This window comes from Peromyscus leucopus, chromosome 4, assembly GCF_004664715.2.
Source record: "Peromyscus leucopus breed LL Stock chromosome 4, UCI_PerLeu_2.1, whole genome shotgun sequence".
Taxonomy (NCBI): domain Eukaryota; kingdom Metazoa; phylum Chordata; class Mammalia; order Rodentia; family Cricetidae; genus Peromyscus; species Peromyscus leucopus.
In genome coordinates, this window is record NC_051066.1 from 122,405,186 (window position 1) to 122,425,472 (window position 20,287).

General features: G+C 40.5%; 1 protein-coding gene across 1 annotated transcript in view; it reads left to right on the plus strand.

Moving 5' to 3' along the window:
- Cfap61 (cilia and flagella associated protein 61) overlaps window positions 1–20,287 on the plus strand; it is a 297,138-nt gene that overhangs the window by 226,903 nt on the left and 49,948 nt on the right. The window contains 1 exon segment of the mRNA XM_028881858.2: window positions 10,906–11,111. Coding sequence (XP_028737691.1) covers window positions 10,906–11,111 — 206 coding nt within the window.

The window sequence follows — 20,287 nt, forward strand, 5'->3', positions numbered from 1 at the left end:
AGGATAGAGAGCACAGTCAAGGACCATCGCACAGACTCCACATTCTCTCAGGGGTCTGGAATGTAAGGTGCTCAGAGGCTGTATTCTTTTGTCACCAGAGATAAACAGCATGCACCTAATCCATATGAGAGCTAGGAAATGTTGGGCTTGATTGGAGGCCAAACCAGAGTCTTCAGTGTCTACCTTGGCTAGTGCTTCTGCATCAAGTCAGAAGAGACAGAGGGGCTTTTAGATAATGAGAATTTTAATACCAGTGCAACTTAAATGGATTCTTTGGCTGGTGCTATGACAGTACTTGAACAAGACCCCTGGCTTTAATTAACCATTTGCCAGGTGGGCTTCCTTCTTAATTAGTGCAGTGGATCACAGCAGACTTCCATCTTATTTTCTAAGAAAAAAATATATATAGGATGGCTCCATGGCAATCTTTTGGAGTGGAAATTAATTTATGCAAAATTGTTGCCAAAAAGGTTAGACAGTCACCTAACTATAGCCCGCTGATCAAGAGTGTGACCCACTGAAAGGTATTTCCCCCCCAGGGAAGCTGAATTACTATTCTTATAATAGATATGGTCCAGACCAATCTTAGATGTTTCTAGTTCTTGGTGAGTAGAATAGTGAAGCTAGAAGTCACTTCAGTAATCCATGAGCTCTTCACACAATAACACGGCAAAAAAAGAAAAGACTGGAGTCGCCTCCAGAATGAGCTGATTTACAGATCTGGCCCACATGCTTGGTTGGCTTGTATGCCACAAAGTAGAGAAATTTGTCACAACAAATTCTGCCTTGGATACTACTAAATTTTAAATCATGTGTTTGTCATGGGAGCTGGGGACTTGGTTTCTTAAACACTGAGGCTGATTAATCCCAGGACTGCTATTTGTCGTGAATTCTGAATCGATGTTCTAACCTGTGTAATCAGGGGGAGAAAGTCAGGGCAGTGAGTGTCAGTAGGAACAGTCAGCACGACAGGTAATTTGTGGCTGAGAAGGCAGTTTGTATGTGAATTCCTTTTAATATTGATGTGCAATATTTCAATGCACTCCAAGCTTCCAGACTGCTCCACCCCACCACCCCTAGCCATTCTGAGACAGTGCCAAAGCTCATTAAAATTGACACAACTTGCCTTCCATAGCTAAGATCCATAACCAGCAAGACCTCCTCCCTGTTACTTTCTCTAGAATGGCTGTTTACTGAACAGCCTTTTTAAGTCCTGCCACTCTGCAGCACGGGGTGCTTAGCTTTGTGCTGACACCATGGAGATTCAGCCGTTAAAAAAATAAAGCAAAACTTGTCACTGGAAGCAATCTTAAGGCTACCACCCTCATGCGACAGGTTGTCGTTGGACAGTGTGTCCTGCTCAGACTCTGGCTGGCTCCTGGCCAGCAAGCTTCCAGGTTTCTTGGCAGTTAGTCACATCTGCTGTAGTAACTAACCACGTCCCCAACCTGAAAGTGCCCAGACTAGGATGTAGAGCCCAGAACACACAGGAGACCTCAATAACTGAATGTGGGGTAGTGAATGAAGCTCCTTGCAAAGCTACCTTCTCATTGCCCATCTGGGTGGCTCACGAAGTTAGTCTCTTTGGTGTCTGGGTCCCCTTTTCTCAGTCACTCAGCATAAAGAAACATTCAGGAGGAGGCAGCAGCAGCTCAGGCCTTGTGGGATTGCTGACCCTGCTCCCCAGTGAGCCCAGAGAAAAGCTGGCAGCCACCATTACCCCAGAACTCTGGAGGGGAGCCGTCTGGAACCCCCAAGCAGCTTTACTCAGAATATGGCTAGCACTGCTACTACCCCGAAGGAGTGACCTCTCACTCAGCACTTGCTTGTGGGTTTCCAGCTTCCTCCTGAAGTGCTCAGCCAATAGCTCAAATTTGTTACTAGCTAACTCTTAAAACTTAACTATTTTAATCTACATTTTGCCACATGGCATTACCCCTCTTTCATCTTGCACCTCCTGTTTCTTCTCCATGTCTGACTAGCAACTCCTCTGACTCCGCCTTTCTTCTTCCCAGTGTCCTTAGTCTGGTTTCCCACCTAACCTTATCTTGTCTAGCTATTGGCCAGTCAGCTTCTTTATTAAACCAACCACAGTGACATATATTCACAGAGTATAAAGGAATGTTAAACACACACACACACACACACACACACACACACACACACACACACACACGGTTTTTAATTTTAATGGTGGTACCAAGAATGTGGGGTGCTGCTGCTCCTTGTGATACATTTTCAAAATAGAAAATGTGCTATGGACATGGTTTCTTACCATGAATGTACTAGACCACCAGCCTCCTCTTTGAAGCATCATTGGCCAGCTTCTTTCTAATGCTGTAGCTGCTGTCATCCCCCTCCCCTAAATATCCAGTCTATCATTGTATTGGAGTTGGCCTAGAGTCTCCTTCCCAGGTCCGTGCCATGTGATCCCACGATGCCCACCAGTTGCCTCAGTTTAGTTATGAAGTTCTTTTTTTTTTTTTTTTTTTTTTTTTTCTTTAAGCAAGATTTTTTTTTTTCCCATCACAGGCAATTTATTTTGTTCTATTCATTCACAGTTAATACAGAAAATACTTGGAAACATTTCCATATAATGTTTGACACAGAAATCATCAAATAGAAGTATACAATGTTGACAGGAGGCAGTACATTTAGAATTTATAACCCCAAATGTATTTATAAATTAGAAATGGAAAGATCTACAAATGAAATTATGAAGGTTCACCAAAGTCATTTAATCTGTCAGTTTCTCATTCATTTTTATGTCTTAATAATATTCTATTGTATGAATAAGCCACATTTTATTTCTCTCTAATATTTGATAGCTATTTGAGTTGTTTTAACTTTTTTACTATTAGCAACACACTGCTGTAAACCTTCATGTACATGTTTCATAGGTGCACATTTTCAGTAGTTTGAGGATATATTCCTAAGGGTAGAATTGTTGAGTAACAGAGTAACAATGTTTTGCATTTTGACCAACCACCAAACTGTTTTGCCAAAGTGGCACACCATTTTACAATCTCACCAAATCCTTGTTTTTAAAGCTCTGATTTTTGTACAAAAGCATTCAATCATTCTGTCAGACCAAACCAGGAAAAGTAAGCTATAGTTCAGAGCTGTTCTCTTCCATTTACTATGCAAAGCCATTCTTGGCGTTTGCAACTCTCAGCCCTTTTGAGTATTCTTGCAGTGTTCACCTTTTCCTCCACCACTTTTTTTTTCTTCTTTTTTTCTGGTGTATTTCTATCTATTACAAATGTATAAAAAATCCTCCATCAATGCTGCTGATAGCAGCTGAACCTTGAGAAATATACCTTTGGTTTGCCTCAGAAAAGGAACACATATTGCACTGTAAAGTTTATAAAATTGGCACAAAACATTGTGATAAGGTTACAATACCAGTTTTAAGAGTTCAGTGACTAATGGGGAGCCGATGGGATACATGCAGAACTGTGAAAGCGATCTCACTTAGCCAGCTGTACACGTAGACTGTAAATCTACATTCAGATCATTTCTGAACTAAGACTATCATCTCAGTTTATCTATTGAGGTCAACCAGGAAACCCTAGAATATACCTTGATTTTTGCAAAAAAACAAAATAGGTGAGGGGTACAGTATCCTAACAGGCAAAGTGTTCTCTCACTGTCAACATAGAATGAACTGCTGCTGGAGGTCAACTTGGGCTTTAATTTGCATTAGCACTTACATGCATAGTAGTCCAAGTTGTTGACCTCATGACTTTTAAAAGTAACTCTAAAAAAGTAAAATGGCCCTTCTTGGAAGACTAAAGAAAGACATTCAGCCACAGTTGTAAAAAGTCTCATCAAAACAATATACCCTTTTATGAATTATGCCTCAATTAAAAAAAAAAGTAGCCCCAAATAAGAAGCAGCTCTGAAAAAGAAAATATAACTTAAAATATTTGAAAAAATCAAGGTGAATACAGGTTCAAAAGTAATTAAGATACATTTTCTTAAGGCTATCTAGAATTAGGCTTTAAAGAATTCTACCATTTCAAGTTTACCACTAGTTACTAGATACCTATTTACAAACAAGATGTTCACCTTTTTTGTTCCTTTATCAAGAGAAAAATCTACCTTCAGACTATGAGGGTGGTGATGGGGAGGGACTAGAAAACAAGATTCAAACAATCCCATGCAAATATCACATTTTTCAAATGGAAGAACTCCAAACTGCACTAGAAGTTCCAATCACTAAGACACTTTCCATTGAAATGATTTAAGTACAACTACATGGCACCAAGATTTAGGCCTAATATAGGCCTGACAACCAAGTCCTTGTTTTCTGGAAGAAAGGCCTCAAAAGTCCCACTCAATTCCACATAACAATACTTCAAAGATCAATTAGGTTTTCCTTTCCTTAATATTTTTGTTTTTGACTTCTAATCTTAAAGACTAGATTAAAACTTAGCTCATTTCCCAGAAGGCATTGCTTCCTTTGCTCTATGAAAGAGTCCACCAAGACCTCTTCCTCAAAACCATCTAGCCCCCAGCCTCCAGCCTGTGCTTGTGATGCATCTTTCTCAACATCCTGAAAAGGTAGTGTAGGTAAAATATGCTCATAAACATTAAAACTAGTTGTTAGAAAGACGTAACTAGCTTTATAATTTAAGTTTTAAAGCATACATACTTGCAGCTTAGTCTGCACTGACAATGATTGTCGAAGCCTAGAATTTAACATTTACAAATTCTCATTCACACACACAAAACACACTATTATCACACAACTTATGTCTTGAGAGAATCTTCTGCTTTTTAAATCTTTGGCCTCCCAGTCAATCCCAAGTTCAACCAACTTTTCCGAGTTCTGGTAGTTACCTGGACCACTGAGGCATTGCCACAAGACTTCTCTTTTGAAACATCCTTTTTCTCTGGATATTAGGATAGCTAAACCAGCTTGTTTCTTCTGTAGTGTATGTTGGTGTGGGATTATCTATTGCTTGATTTTTCATGGATGTGTTTAGCTTCTTTGGGTTGAATTTTCCCTTCTAGTGCTTTCTGTAGGGCTGGGTTTGTAGACAGGTATTGATTAAATCTGGTTTTATCCTGGAATATTTTGTTTACTCCGCCTATGGTGATTAAGAGTTTTGCTGGGTATAATAGTCTGGGTTGGCATCCGTGGTCTCTTAGTGTCTGCATGAGATTTGTCCATGATCTTCTAGCTTTCATAGTCTCTATTGAGTAGTCTGGTGTTATTCTGATGGGTTTACCTTTATATGTTACTTGGTCTTTTTCCTTTGCGGCTCTTAATATTTTTTCTTTGTTCTGTGTGTTTAGTGTTTTGATTATTATGTGGAGAGGGGACTTTTTTTTTGGATCCAGCCTATTCGGTGTTCTGTAAGCTTCTTGTATCTTCATAGGTATTTCTTTCTTTAGGTTAGGAAAGTTTTCTTCTATGATTTTGTTGAATATATTTTCTGTGCCTTTGAGTTGGTATTCTTCTCCTTCTTCTATCCCTATTATTCTTAGGTTTGGTCTTTTCATGGTGTCCCAAATTTCCTGGACATTTTGTGTTACGACTTTTTTGTCTTTAGTGTTTTCTTTGACTGACGAATCTATTTTCTCTATCGTGTCTTCAGTGTCAGAGATTCTCTGTTCCATCTCTTGCAATCGGTTGGTTATGCTTGTTTCTGTAGTTCCTGTTCGTTTAGTCAGGATTTCAATTTCCAGCATTCCCTCAGAATGTGTTTTCTTTATTGTCTCAAATTCATTTTTCAGATCTTGGAATGTTTCTTTCATCTGTTTAATTGCTTTTTCTTGGCTTGATTTGATTTCTTCCTGTTTTTTGTTCGTTTTTTCTTCCATTTCTTTAAGAGAGTTTTTTATTTCCTCTTTAATGGAGTTTTTCATTTCCTCTTTAAGGGAAGTTTTTATTTCCTCTTTAATAGAGTTTTTCATTTCCTCTTTAAGGAAAGTTTTTATTTCCTCTTTAAGGAAGTTTTTCATTTCCTCTTTAAGGAAAGTTTTTATTTCCTCATTGAGGGAATGTTTTATTTCTTCTTTAAGGGCCTCGATCATCTTCTTAACGTCATTTTTAGGGTTGATCTCTTCTGTTTCTTCTGTCATGGTATGTTTAGGTCTTGCAGGTGTAGAATCACTAGGTTCTGATGTTGCCATATAGGTCTTTATGTTGTTGCCTGTATTTTTGCACTGGCATCTACTCATCTTTTCCTCTGTGCGGTGCAGGTGGTGTCTGTGTCTGAGAGTGCCTCTCTTGTTCTAATTTTTAGTCTTGGTTTAGTAGGGGTTCTTGGTTAAATTGGTGCTATTGGGCTGTTTCTTCAGGGACAGCTGATTTCAGTCGGTGAATTATATACTTATGATTCTGGTGATCTGGTTTAGTGACTGGGTAGCGCCTTCTTCTGTGTTCCCAGGTCACGTTTTGTTCATTTGTCAACTCCTCAGCTGATCTTGTTTCTTCAGACTTCAAACTGTAGGCATCTGAATCCTCTCCCAGATGGGTTTCAGCTGAGCAGGGTAGTCTCACCAACACCTCCAAGTTGTTGGGTTTCACAGGATCAGCAGTTGGGCCCTGGGTTGTCCCCAGACGGAGTGTCCAGACTCGCCCTGGTTCCGACCCACAGAGATAGCCTCTTCCCCAGGTGTTGGGGCGAGGGGCGTCCCCGTTCCAAGCTGTGTCCGCCCCTCTCCGTCCCCGGGCCTGTCCACCCCTGTGGCCTGCCGCTGCAGGCCCACCTGCGTCCACTTGTCTCTGCCACTGGGTCTGTATGTCCCTGTCAGCTACCACTGGGGCTGGGCCCATCCACCTCTGCGAACTGCCACCGGGCCTGTATGTCTCTGCCGGTTGCCGCTGGGCCTGTATGTCCCTGTCGGCCGCTGCCACGGGGCCCTTCCACCTCTGCGAGTCGCCGACCTGCGTCCACCTTTCTCTGCCGCGTGGCCTGTCTATTTCTGTCGGCTGCCGCCGGGCCTGAATGTCTCTGTTGGCCGCCGCCGCCGCCGGTCCTGTCCACCTCCGTCTGCTTATCTCTGCCACAGGGCCTGTCCACCTCTGTGGGCCGCCGCTGGGCCTGAGTGTCTCCGCCAGCTGCCACCGGGCCTAGATGTCCCTGTCGGCCACTGCCGCCGGACCGTCTACCTCTGCGGGCCGCTGCCACAGGCCTACCTGCGTCTGCTTGTCTCCGCCATCTTGAATCAACCTTGTGGTTTAGTTGCTTTTCCTGCTGCTGTGATAAAAATGCACTGATGGAAGTAACTTAAGGGAGAAAGGGCTTATTTTGGTTCAGAGTTCAGAGATATACCCTGTCGTGGCAGAGGAGTCATTCAGGCAGGAACTTAGGCAGCTGGTCACGTTGTGTCCCCAGTCAGGAAGCAGAGAACAAGCAATGCTCTTACTCAGCTCACTTTCTCCTTTCTGTGCATTCCAGGACCCAAGCCCAGGGGCTGCCTACTTTTAGGGTGGGTCTTAGCACCTCAGTAACCTAATCAAGATGATTCCTCAGGAGGATGCCCAGAGGCTAACCTAATATAAATAAATGGTCCTGTAGCGTGATCCTAATTGGTCTTTATAATAAAAACCCAGAGTCAGGATGTCAGGGTAAAGCTGAAAGATCAGAGAAGCAAAGGAGCAAGCCATAGCTACCTCTTAACTCTCTGACTCCTCAGACCGAAAAGGGCAAAGCTCCTGTCTCCTCGCTGCCTTATCGCTTCCTCTCTCCACCCAGCCATATCACTTCCTGTCTCTTGTCTGTACAGATCTCCAGGCCTCTGTGGCTAACTAGTGGCTAGCTCCACCCTCTGATCTTCAGGCAAGTTTTATTTGTCAGAACACAAACAAAATATCACAACATCTCCCCCTTTTTGTCTAAAATAAAAAGAGAAGGTTATAACTAACATAAAAAAACTATATACAATAAATACAATAACTAAATACAAATATATACAGGCAATAATTATATCAACAATGTCTAGTCCATTAACATTTGACAAATTCAGAGAAAATACTCCATTATTGATCCTGTCTTGGTGAGTCCAAAGGGTTATACCTAATTCACCTTCTATCCTAATTTGCATTACCAATCCAAAACTGTCTTTTGCTGTCTCTAAACCTTATACACTTTACATTTCTTTTGTAAGTTTCTTTTCTGAATTTTCTAACAAGGAAAATGAACTATAACTATCTAGCCATCAACTCCATCAGAGACCTGAGAAGAAAATATTACCTAAGTGCATGCAATTGACTTCCAAAAAGTGTGAGAAATGACAGAAACAGCTGGCTGCCTGGACAGTCACCCAAGGTTCCTCTGCAATGTTGGGGCATCCATCTTTGGCCTACAGGCCTAGAATAGCTGACAGACTTTCCTTTGAAGCAGGAATTTTGAAGGACTATCCTACCTTGTCTTGGTAAAGTTCAGCAGTCCTTTTATTTCTTGCTTGTCCAATTTGGACAGCATAGTGTCAGCAGTTGAGGCAAGGGCACTTTCTTGCCCATTAGCTAACTTTTGCCACAAAGAAAATAAATTCCACATGGAGTTTCTTTGATGCCCATCATCTTCTCTGAAGTATATTGGTGCTGCCAGGAGCTGACATGTCTCATTGTCATTAAAACATACTAAATGCCAAATTCTGTAGACCTCTGAAGTATTTAAAGACCACCTGTCTACCTAAAATATATCTGTTTGACCTTGAAAACATACCTAACATGACTACAAGTTCAATTGTAATAGGTGACTAACTACTAACCTGCATTTCTTTATTACCCTAAATAGTTTGTAATAATAACTTTCAAGTACTAGAAATTTGCATTACATTGTTAAATGAGCTGTATAGATACAATACCTTGAACAAGAGTAGAAATGTATGTACAGAATGTTCTAACAAAAGTAACCTTAAATTTGTATCAACATACATAAAAAAATCCATATAAATTTAAAACTAGTAGTTGCTTTTTTGGTTTAAAAGTAGATTCAGTAATCTACCTTTTTATCCTATTTTTATATCCCCCTTTTTCTTTTCAGAGTAGATTCAATAATCTTCTCTTTTATCGTATCATTTCTTTTTTTCTTTTTCTTTTTTTTAAATTTTATTTTATTTTACAGTATAATTTAGTTCTACATATCAGCCAAAGATTCCCTTATTCTCCCTCCTCCCGCCTCCCTCCCCTTCCTCCCAGCCCACCCCCTATTCCCATCTCCTCCAGGGCAAAGACTCCCTCGAGGACTGAGATCAACCTGGTAGACTCAGTCCAGGTAGGTCCAGTCCCCTCCTCCCAGGCTGAGCCAAGCGTCCCTGCATAAGCCCCAGGTTTCAAACAGCTAACTCATGCACTGAGCACAGGACCGGGTCCCACTGCCTGGATGCCTCCCAAACAGATCAAGCCAATCAACTGTCTCACCTATTCAGAGGGCCTGATCCAGCTGGGGGCCCCTCAGCCATTGGTTCATAGTTTATGTGTTTCCATTCGTTTGGCTATTTGTCCCTGTGCTTTATCCAACCTTGGTCTCAACAATTCTCGCTCATATAAAACCTCTGCTTTCTCGCTAATTGGACTCCCAGAGCTCTGCCCGGGGCCTGTTATCCTATCATTTCTATATCCCCCTTTTTTCTTTTCAAAACAAGAACTCTGAATCTAATCCCTTTTGTTTACCTTTTTTCCTGACCATTATCAATAACAACTTGTAACCAACCTCTCTAAACAATGACAAATATTCATAACCTATTGAATGACCAAAAACCACCTGCTCTACCTCTTGGGAATGTGGGCATCATTTTCTTAAAATTACTTCCTGCTATCTGGGGGTGACAGCGTCTTTAGGGCCCCCTGAAAAAAAGGGATAATTGTCAAGTCCTAGGAGACAGGTGTGCCTGGAGGCTTGTCTCCTAGGTGGTTCCAGATCCTGGTAAGTTAACAATCACATTAACCATCACACTGTGTGTCCCTGTTTAGATAAAGCCCTTAGGTGGATTCAGGACTAAGGTAAATGTTTGGGATTAAGACAAGTTGAATTTGCCATAGCTTTCTAAATGCCACATTCAAGTTCAGAGTGAAAGCTTAACTCTATATGCACTCAGAAAAGCATTATTGGTGTCATAGTGAACTAAATTCAGAGTCTTGGGGCAAAGTAAAAGTTCAGCCTCCATCAACACAGCCTGTGTTTGTCTACTGAGGTCAGCAGGGAACAGAGCTCCAGTGAGGAGTCAGCAGCCATCATGGCTGAAATAAAAAAAGTAGTCATGACATGGGATTATAACAGAACCCTTCCTCATTATCTGGTTCATGTGGCAGTTTTTATCAGTTTCTAAGGGGCAAAATCCACACCATGAACAACTTACAAACTGAAAGGTCATCCACAGACTAAATAGGGTGTATGTTGTGGCCTGAGAAAGGTCATCCACAGACTGACTGTGTGGGATGTGTGCTCCTGGCAACTGCATTATCAAAGGCCTGACTATCATTGCCCACCCTCCTTCCTAAGCCTATCTGCCAGGTTTTCATCTTTTATTTGTTTAAGTATTCTTTAAAACAACTAGAATTCCTCATGATCACTTTGACCAAGATATTGTTTTCAAAATGGTTCTGTGAAATTTGACACTTCAAATGCATCATCATAAAGGGACCCAGTTCCTTTACTGGGTGAGATATTGAGCTATAGTGTTGGTTGTAATTAGCAACTAATTAGTAAAAGCATAGAACAATGTAATGACAATTTAAAATGTTCTGAGGAACATTTCGTCATGAAAAATGTCATTTCTGATGCATTATTGTCTTTGTGTGTGATCAATAGCTGTTATTTGCACAAGATAGAACTTGTCTATTATACGTGAAAATGTTTTTTTTTTTAATGGTAAAATAAAATTCCCAAAGTTGAGAAATGTTTTGGATACTGTTTTCCTGATCCATTTCTCATTCTCACCCAGGGTTCAGAAATAATAACAGGTAATGTGAAAGATGGCACATACTTCCGACTGTACATTAACAAGTATAAGTTGGTGGAGGCCATCACATGCTTTGCAAAGGAGCCCTTCCCAGTCTCCAACTACATCCGCTTGTTTGGACAGCATGAGCAAGTCCTCAACAACCTGTGCACTCGTTTTGATGAAAAGTTGATTCCAGATCTCTACAGGTGAGTTGGACATTAACTTTGATTGTGGGTACATATGGTTGTATAGAATGTTTCACGATGGAGGGATGTGTGTCACAAAGCACCAGAGAGTAAAAATAGGAATCACTGAGAGAGGCTGAAGTGACCGAGATGGCTTTATCACACAATAATGAATATCATACCACTAGCACTGGCTGCAGAGCAAAGGTTCACATGAGGAAGTATGTGAACTGGACCTCAGATGTGACTGTACATGGTGTTGATATGAAAGCATGAGGTAAGGTGATACTCAAGTCCTTTTCCACATGGGGCTGCTAAGAGCAACAGTCTGAACCTAAAAGAAAGGTCGAAGGTCAGGATGTGGAAGAGTCTGGTCCCATTAGGAGTTTTGTAACCACTAGACAGACTGCTTACCATCCTAGCCTTTTTCCTTCCAGAGTGTGGATGACTGTTTACCAAATACATTGGTAAGAAAATTTCTGGGTGGCTTTTTCAGCTCTTTTACAAGGTTACACAGTTACAAGGTTACACAGCTCTTTTACACAGATACCTAAATTACACAAAAACCCAACAAAGAAAGAGAATTACAGACCAATAGCTCTTTTGAACATAAATGCAAAAATTCTCAGTAAAATAGTAGTTATAAACTGAATCCAAGAACACATCAAAAAGATCATCCATCATAATCAAATAGGCTTCATCCCAGATATGCAGAGATGGTTCGATATATGTAAAATGATAAATGTAATCCACCACATAAATAGACTGAAAGACAAAAACCACATGATCATCTCATTAGATGCATTAAAGTCCTCTGACAAAATCCAACAACACCTTTTCATGATAAAAGTCCTGGAGAGATTAAGGATACAAGGAACATACCTCAACATAACAAAGGCAATGTACAGCAAGCCCACAGCCAACATCAACCTAAATTGAGAGAAACTCAAGAGATTTCCACTAAAATCAGTAACAAGACAAGTATTTTCACTCTCTTCTTACCTAACTCATTATAGTACTTGAAATCTTAGATCCAGCAATAAGGCAACTAAAGGGGACAAAAAAATAGGGAAGGAAAAAGTCAAAGTATCTTTATTGGCAGATAATACAATTGTCTACATAAGTGATTCTAAAAACTCCACCAGGAAACTTCTACAGCTGATAAACACGTTTAGCAAAGTAGAAGAATACAAAATTAACCACAAAAATCAGTAGCCCTTTAATATAAGAATGACAGTGTGAGATATAAGTCAAGGAAACAATACCTTTCACAGTAGCCTCAAATACACACACACACACACACACACACACACACACACACACACACACACACACACACATACACATATCTTGGGATACCTCTAACCAAGCAAGTGAAAGACTTATAGAATAAAAATTCTATAGCAAGTTTTATTGTAGACATGTCAAGTTCCATGAAAAAAATCCACTGGACTTGATAGAAAATGCATTAAATCTTAGATCAGTCTGGTAAAAATTGTCATCTTTTGCCCCAGCCAGCAGGGCTTTAACGGGTTCTCAACCACCCTAAGGATGGAATGATAGGGACAGGAGACACAAAGGAATACACCAAGTCAAGATTCTGATCAAGGTGCAACTTTATTTTTCTCCAGGAGGGTTTATATAGTTCCTGCAGGGTAGGGGGAGCAGGAAGCTGTTATCTGCATAGGGTGGGGCAAGCTAACAGGATGTTTATGTAGGATGTTTACAGGGTGAAAGGGTCAAAGGCTCTGGCTCAATGTCCTGTTGCTAGGCAACCTAACTTTAAGATGATCTAGTTTCCTGTCTTATCGGGGATCTGTATTTTTCCACTAACTAGAGATTCTGACCTTGTCCCTGACAATCTTTGGTGTTGGCCCCAATATCATAGCACAGGATAAGTCTCAAATTATTTAGGATGCCTTCAGGAAGGCATGCCATTTTACAGTAGAAAGCCACTTCCGAATGCAGTTGCTACTTAGTGAGGTTGGGAGAATGTTTTTCTGTCCAGAAAACAAGATATGGCAGAGCCAGTACCTCACACAGTTTGTAAAACAGGACTTGAGTATCCTTGACACCCAGAGGGGACTGCCTGTGTCATAGTCCTGCCTCCCTCCTAAAAATGCTAAATTACAGATTATCTCATACAAGCAAACAAAGGTATGTGACATATTCATGTATGCTTGAAAGGAAAATGATACTGGAAACCCATGTGTCTGCTACTTACGTTAAGGAATAATTCTTCACTGCAAGGCATTGGAAGCCCCTCTCTGGCCACACCCAGACTATCATTTGGAAAGCAGCCAGCATTTTGAAGTTAGGGTTAATCATTTTGTTTCCTGTGAAACTTTACTATATGGGAACAAAAATAGTCTTTTTCACAAATTCTCAACTCTGCCGTTAAAATGAGAAAGCAGCTTTGGCTTCAAATGTCATTTGCACATAAGCAAATGGACACAGCATGACCTAATGAAGCATCATATACCAAAGCAGGCACTGGCTGGATTTGATACAAGGGTTGTGGTTTACCAACTGTTATTTCATACATACGTGTGCACACACACGTGTGTGTGTGTGTGTGTGTGTGTGTGTGTGTGTGTGTGTGTGTGCCTATGTGAGAGTGTGTTTATATATATGCTTTATATGTGTTTATATATAAATGATTTCCTAAATAATATTAATTTGTTTTGCCTAGTTTTGAGTTGAACCTATGGGTTGCTACAGAACGTCAGTGTCCTGATTATTCTGTGTGAGAGGTGTCAGAACTCACGGACACAGCTGCATCTCATCCCGGCACCGTTGTCTTCCATTGCTTGACTGTGTCCCTACTCATTCATGAAATGTTGTCTTAAGTTCTTTGTGCTATTACAAACACTTCTGTGGCTACCGAGAACATACTTCACATCTAGAATTTCTCTAAGAGTGTCACAGCCCTGTAACTGCAGAGTCTTGGTAACCTGTATTTAAACTTTCCCAAAGTAGTCATGTCTGTCTGCACAACCTTACATGAGAGTTCCTGTCTGTTCATCATACATTGGTTATGTTCAGACTTTAAAATTAGACCAGTTTGGTCATATACAACTGTATCTTCTGGATTTTCTTTATCCTTCTCTGATGACTGATGCACCTAAGTACCTTGTTATTTGTTGATGGGACATTTATGATAGTACCTTGTGACCATATGGGTTCTCTTCTTAAAAATGCCCAAGAGGGCTGATATAATCTGGATGAACACTTGTGTTGGTCACATATTTTGAATTCATATTTTGAATGTTTCTTCTAATGCTTTGAAGCCACTTTCTATATTGTGGCAATTAATATATATTCTTAATTTAAAGCAATCTCTTAATACCTTGTTCAAGGATATCTTGGAAATTTTTGTCCCTTCACTCTTCCAAAAATTTTATAATAAACCTATATGTTCCATGAAAATATCCATTGGATTTGGTGGGTAGTGCATTAAATTCTTGCTTAATTAGACAAGAATTGACCTTTTTGATACAGATTATAACATTATAACATAGGGTAAATATCAGTTTATTTAGAACATCTTTCATGGCTCTCAATAAAATTTTATAATTGTCTTCATAAATAACATTTTAGAAATATTTTATGTATCAGGAAAGTTTCTTAGTGCTTTCAAAGATAGTCCATCTTTTTATAAAGTATCAACTTCTTTAATCATATGCTTTCCCTTTTTCAAACGCTTGTAGACTTGACTGATATGCTGTCTTGGAATCCTTTGGGTAAATACCTGGGAGTGCTATTAACTGAGTCATATTGTAGGAACCCTCTGCACTGGCTTCCATTGCAGTAGACGGTGGTGTGAGTTCTCTTTGTCGCCAACGTTGTCAACATTTGTTGTCTTAAGGAATGTCACTCTGATTTGGGTGAGATGGAAACTGGTGTCATCTTAACCTGCATTTTTCTGGTGCCTAGTGTGGTTGAACATTTTTTCTTATGTTTCTTTTACTGTTGGAGAACTACCTATTTGTTTTATTAACATTTACTCAGCTGCTTCATTTCTTGTTCTTCAGGTTTTCTAGCTCTTTGTATATTCTAGATATTAATCCTCAGCGGTATATATAGGTAACAAAGATTTTACTTCCATCCAGGGTGATGTTTCTACATTACATTAATTGTTTCATGTGATGTGCAGACTTTTAATTTTATGAAATCCTACTTGTCAGGTTGGCATTGTCTCCTGAGCAACTGGAATATTATTCAGAGAGTCCTTGCCTATGTCTATATCTTGAAATGTCTTCCCTACTTTATTACATTAAGACCTTTAGTCCATTTGGAGCTGATTTTCACACGGGCTGAGAGAGACTGGCTGTGTGTGAGTACCATGCTATTTTTCTTATTGCATCTCTCTAGTATAACTTGAAATCAGATATGGAATATCTCTGACATACTTTTTGTTCAAGATTGTTTTGCTGTCTAGGGTCTTTCATACTACCACATAAGTTTTAAGGGCTTTTTAAAATATTTGTATGAAGAATGGCATTGAAATGTTGACGATGATTTCATTGAATCTGTAAATTGCTCTTGGCTGTTTTCACAATATTAGGTCTTAACAATCGATGATAGTGGGAGGTCTTTCCCTCTTCTGGTATCTTCTATAATTCTTTCTTTGGTGTTTGAAAGTTTTCATTGTAGAGGGCTTTCACTTACTTGGATATGTTTATTCTCAGAATTGTGTTGGTTGTTTTTTAATGTGAGGCAATAGTTAGTGGGATTATTCTCCTGGTTTTGTTCTCAGCATGTCTGCTCATTGTATGTGGAAAGACTACTGACTGTGCTTTGTTCATTTTCTTTATGCTGCCACTTTGTTGACGGCATTTATCAGATCCAAGAACTTTCTGATGGGGTCTTTGGAATCTCTAACGTGTAGAATCATATTTACAAATGAGGATGCTTTGGCTTCTTTCTTTCCCATTTGTTTCCTTTTTATTTCTTTCTCTTGTCTTATTTTCTCTAATTAACACTTTGAGCACTATATGGAATAATAGTGGAGGGAATGGATACTCTTGTTTTGTTCCCAATTTTAGTGGAAATGCTTTGAGTTTTCCCACATTTAGTATAGTGTTGATTATAGATTTGTTGTATAAAGCCTGATTATGTTGAGATACAGTTCTTCTATTTCTAGTTTCTTCAGGGCTTTCATCATGATGGGATGTTGAAATTTGTCTAAAGATTTTTCTTCATCTATTTACATGGTAATGTGAATTCTTTCCTGAGTCCATTTATGTGATGTATTACATTTATTGATTTGTAAATGATTTTGTTTGTTTTTTTTTTTTTTATTTATGAATGTTGAACCATCCCTGCATCTCTGGAATGAAGCCAACTTGATCATGGCGAATGATCTTTTGATGCATTGTTAGATTTTATTGGGAATGTTTGCATCTATGTTTACCAGAGAAATTGGTCTATGTTATTTTGTTGGTGGGTCTTTTAAGTGGGTTTTGATGTCAGAGTAATATGGGCCACATAAGAAGATTTTGTAGTGTCCCTTCCATTTCTGGGGTATGAAATAGTCTGAGAAGGATTATTGTTGTTTCTTTTTTAAAGGTGTAGTAAAACTTAGCAGTGAATACATAAAGGCCTGGGCATTTTTAATTTAAAAAACTTTGTATTGCTCCTTCAGTCTTGTTGCTTGTTATAGATGTGTTAAAATCATTTACTTAGCCGGGCGGTGGTGGCGCACACCTTTAATCCCAGCACTCGGGAGGCAGAGCCAGGTGGATCTCTGTGAGTTCAAGGCCAGCCTGGTCTACAGAGAGAGATTCAGGAAAGGTGGAAAGCTACATGGAGAAACCCTGTCTTGAAGAAAAAAATAAAATTATTTACTTAACTTAATTAAATTTTGGTAGGTGTGGTGGTTTGAAAGAAAATGGCCCCCAAAGGGAGTGGTACTATTAAGAGGTGTGGCCTTGTTGGAGTAGGTGTGGTCTTGTTAGAGGAAGTGTGTCACTATGGAGGCCGACTTTGAGGTCTCATATAGGCTCAAGATACCGCCCAGTGTCTCAGTCTACTTCCTATTGCCTGCAAGATGAAGAACTCTCAGCTCTCTCTCCAACACCATGCCTGCCTGCACACCACTGTGTCCTGCCATGATGAGAATGGACTAAACCTCTGAACCGTAAGCTAGCCCCAGTGAAATGTTTTCCTTTATTAGAGTTGCTGTGGTCATGGGGTCTCTTCACAGCAATAGAAACCCTAAGACAGTAGGTCATATGTGTTTAGAACTTTATCTATTTTTTAAATGTTTTTCCAATTTAATAGAATATAAGTTTAAAGGTAGAGCCTAACAATTTTCTGAATTGCATTTTGTTGTTGTTGTTGTTGTAATGTGTAGGAAGGTGGAAGCCCTGAGTGAAGTCCCGAGTCAGTGTGTCTTCTTGACTAGGCTCACGCAGGTACAGCAAAGCCTTCTCCCCAGGGGTGAGACTCAGAAGGAAACGGCAAAGCTTTTTCTGCTAGTCCAAGTGTGAAGGTTGATAGTGTATGCAAAAAACAAAACAAAAGAAACATAGTTTTCTCCCCACTACCCCCTGGATGTTTATAGTCTCAAGACTGCTCCCCTATGGAGCCTGCTCCTACTGAGATTAGCTGCCTCCTTGATTCAGCTGTCCGCCATAAACCCTGCCTCCCTGTTTATCTGTATGCAGAAACCACACCTTCCTGTTCAGTTCTATATAGTAAACACACTGAGCTCTGGGGTGCTGAGGTTTCTCCATCGGAGAGTCCAGTCCACCCAAACCCCACTTTTCTGTGTATCTGACTTTTCTTCATTTCTTAGCTGTCCCCAGGCAGGTCCAAGTCCTTGGAAGCCATGTAATGGACAAGGCGGTTGAAGTCTCCTTTTTCAGCTCTAATTTGTTAATTTGGGTCTTCCCACTTTTGGTTAATTTTGGCTATAGGTTTGTCAATCTTGTTTATCTTTTCAGATCACCTACCCTTCCCTTCACTGAGTCTTTGTACTCTTGCTGTTTCTAGTTCACTAATGTCAGACTTGATCATATTTATTTCCAGCTACTGATTTGGGGTTTGGCTTGTTCTCGTTTTTCCAAGCCTGAGATGCACTTTTAGCTATCTGTAATTGCTCTGACTTTTGAACACAAACACTTGTGACTGTGAACTTCCCCATTGGGATTGTTTACGTTGTATCCCGTGGGGTTTTGTTACACTGTGTTTTCGTTTTTTATCCAATTCTAGGAGTTGTTTAGTTTCTTTCTTGGTTTCTTTGATGGCCTCATTCAGCTTTCTGTGGTGGAGTAGTCAGTCTCTGAGTTAGGTTTGCTTGTCTGTTTCTCTGGCTGTTGATTTCAACCTTTACTCCATGGTGCTCAGATGAAAGACGAGAAATTATTTGGATTTCTTTATATTTTTAAAATCTATTGTGTGTCCTACAACATGAGTTATTGTAGAGAGAGTTCCATGGGCTACTAAGAAATGTATCCTGTGTGTCTGGATTGTCTGGATGGAATATTCTGTGGATATCTGTTAGGTCACAAGAGCAATGACATCATTTAATGCAGGTGTTTCTCATTTTGTGGAATTCACTTAATCTGTCACTGGAAGTGAAAACGTAGGTATTTGAAAAGGAAATTCATTTTCTTCTTAGTTTATTAGAACATCTGAGTTCCAGGGGAATATATATATATATATATATATATATATATATATATATATATATATATATATATATTGGTTTAAAAGAAAACCTATTCAGTGGTAAATGAGATACTAAGAATTGAATGTGGAAAAAAAAGAAGAAGAAATGCTTTCACATTTAGCCAGATTCAAAGCCCCAGCTGATTTGGTTCGCCCTGAAACAGCACTGGTGAGCATGAAGCCTCTAGTCAGGGCACAGCTGTTAGCTGATGATGGTAATAATTATAAAAGTTAATTTGATTGGTTAGGAGTGACTGTCCGGGACGGCCAAGTAAGAGTGGACAGCACTTGATGGCAGGCAATGTCAACTGACATCTGTCAGAAAGAGGCAGGGGGCACGAAGACACTGGCCACACATTGTAAGTGAGGCCCTTGGCAGGCATGTACACATGCAGCTGCGGCCACAGTCTTCTCAAGTGCCACCAAGTACTGCCAGGTCGCGGTGCTGATTCTTGGCCCAGCCCTGTTCTCCCTGCCCCTTGTCAGACGGGCTGACTTGGCCCTGTCCAGGCAGGGTGAATTGCTCAGCTGATTTTGGCCAAGATGTGATTACCAATTGTTTTCCTGACCTTGGCAGCGTCAGCCATGTGTCTCATTCAAAGCCAGCTGCATGTCCCCCGTGCTCATCCATCCACCACACTGAGGACAACTTCCTCCATGCTGGCAGGGCTGACGATACCCAGTGCTCTGCTTTTCTGTAAGCCGAGTACCAAGAACGACTCCTCTCCCACTTCAGAGGAGCCCTCGGGATCTCTGTGAGGCTCTCATGCCTCACAAGCAGTGAGTCACTTGGAGCCCTGTGGAAACAGAGGGTGGCAACTGAGCAGTCAGCTAGAGTGATGCTCAGCAGATAGCTACCACCACGGGGCCACAACCACTGGGGTTCCCCAGCCCAGGCTGGCTCAGAGTCCGGCTGAGTTTCAGTCTTTGTTTCTACCTCACAGTGCCAGGACAAACCACTGGCACTGGAGAAGGAGAACTAATCGACCACTGGTGGATGTGTAAGAGAGAACTAGTTCACCCATTGGGTGAGGAAGTGAGAGAGACACAGACAGAGAACTACTTCACCGCTGGGACAGGGGAGAACATTCATTCACCACTCTGTGCTCCCGGAGAGGCAGGTGTGTGATTGATTGATTTACCGCTTTGGAAAAATAATGGAGGCTTTTTTTAAAAAAAGCATTTGTTCCTTTCTAAATCAACCACCATTGTAAAGTCACATAATAAATATGTCACTAAAATCCGCTCTTTCCCAACCTTCTCCCTGAAGCATTTGTATAGCTGAGATCTCAGGTGTGCACTCATAGATGTACACACACTCATAAGTGTACACACACACACACACACACACACACACACACACACACACACATATACCCACCCTCACAAGCCTGCTAGTTTCTAAGTCCCTTGACAGGTTTACAGGAAACAGGACCTTCTTCCCTACTGGGTCCTACTCCTCCTTCCCAGGACACTGGAGGTGACAGGAACCTCAAGGATGACACCAGCTGGGAAGAGTG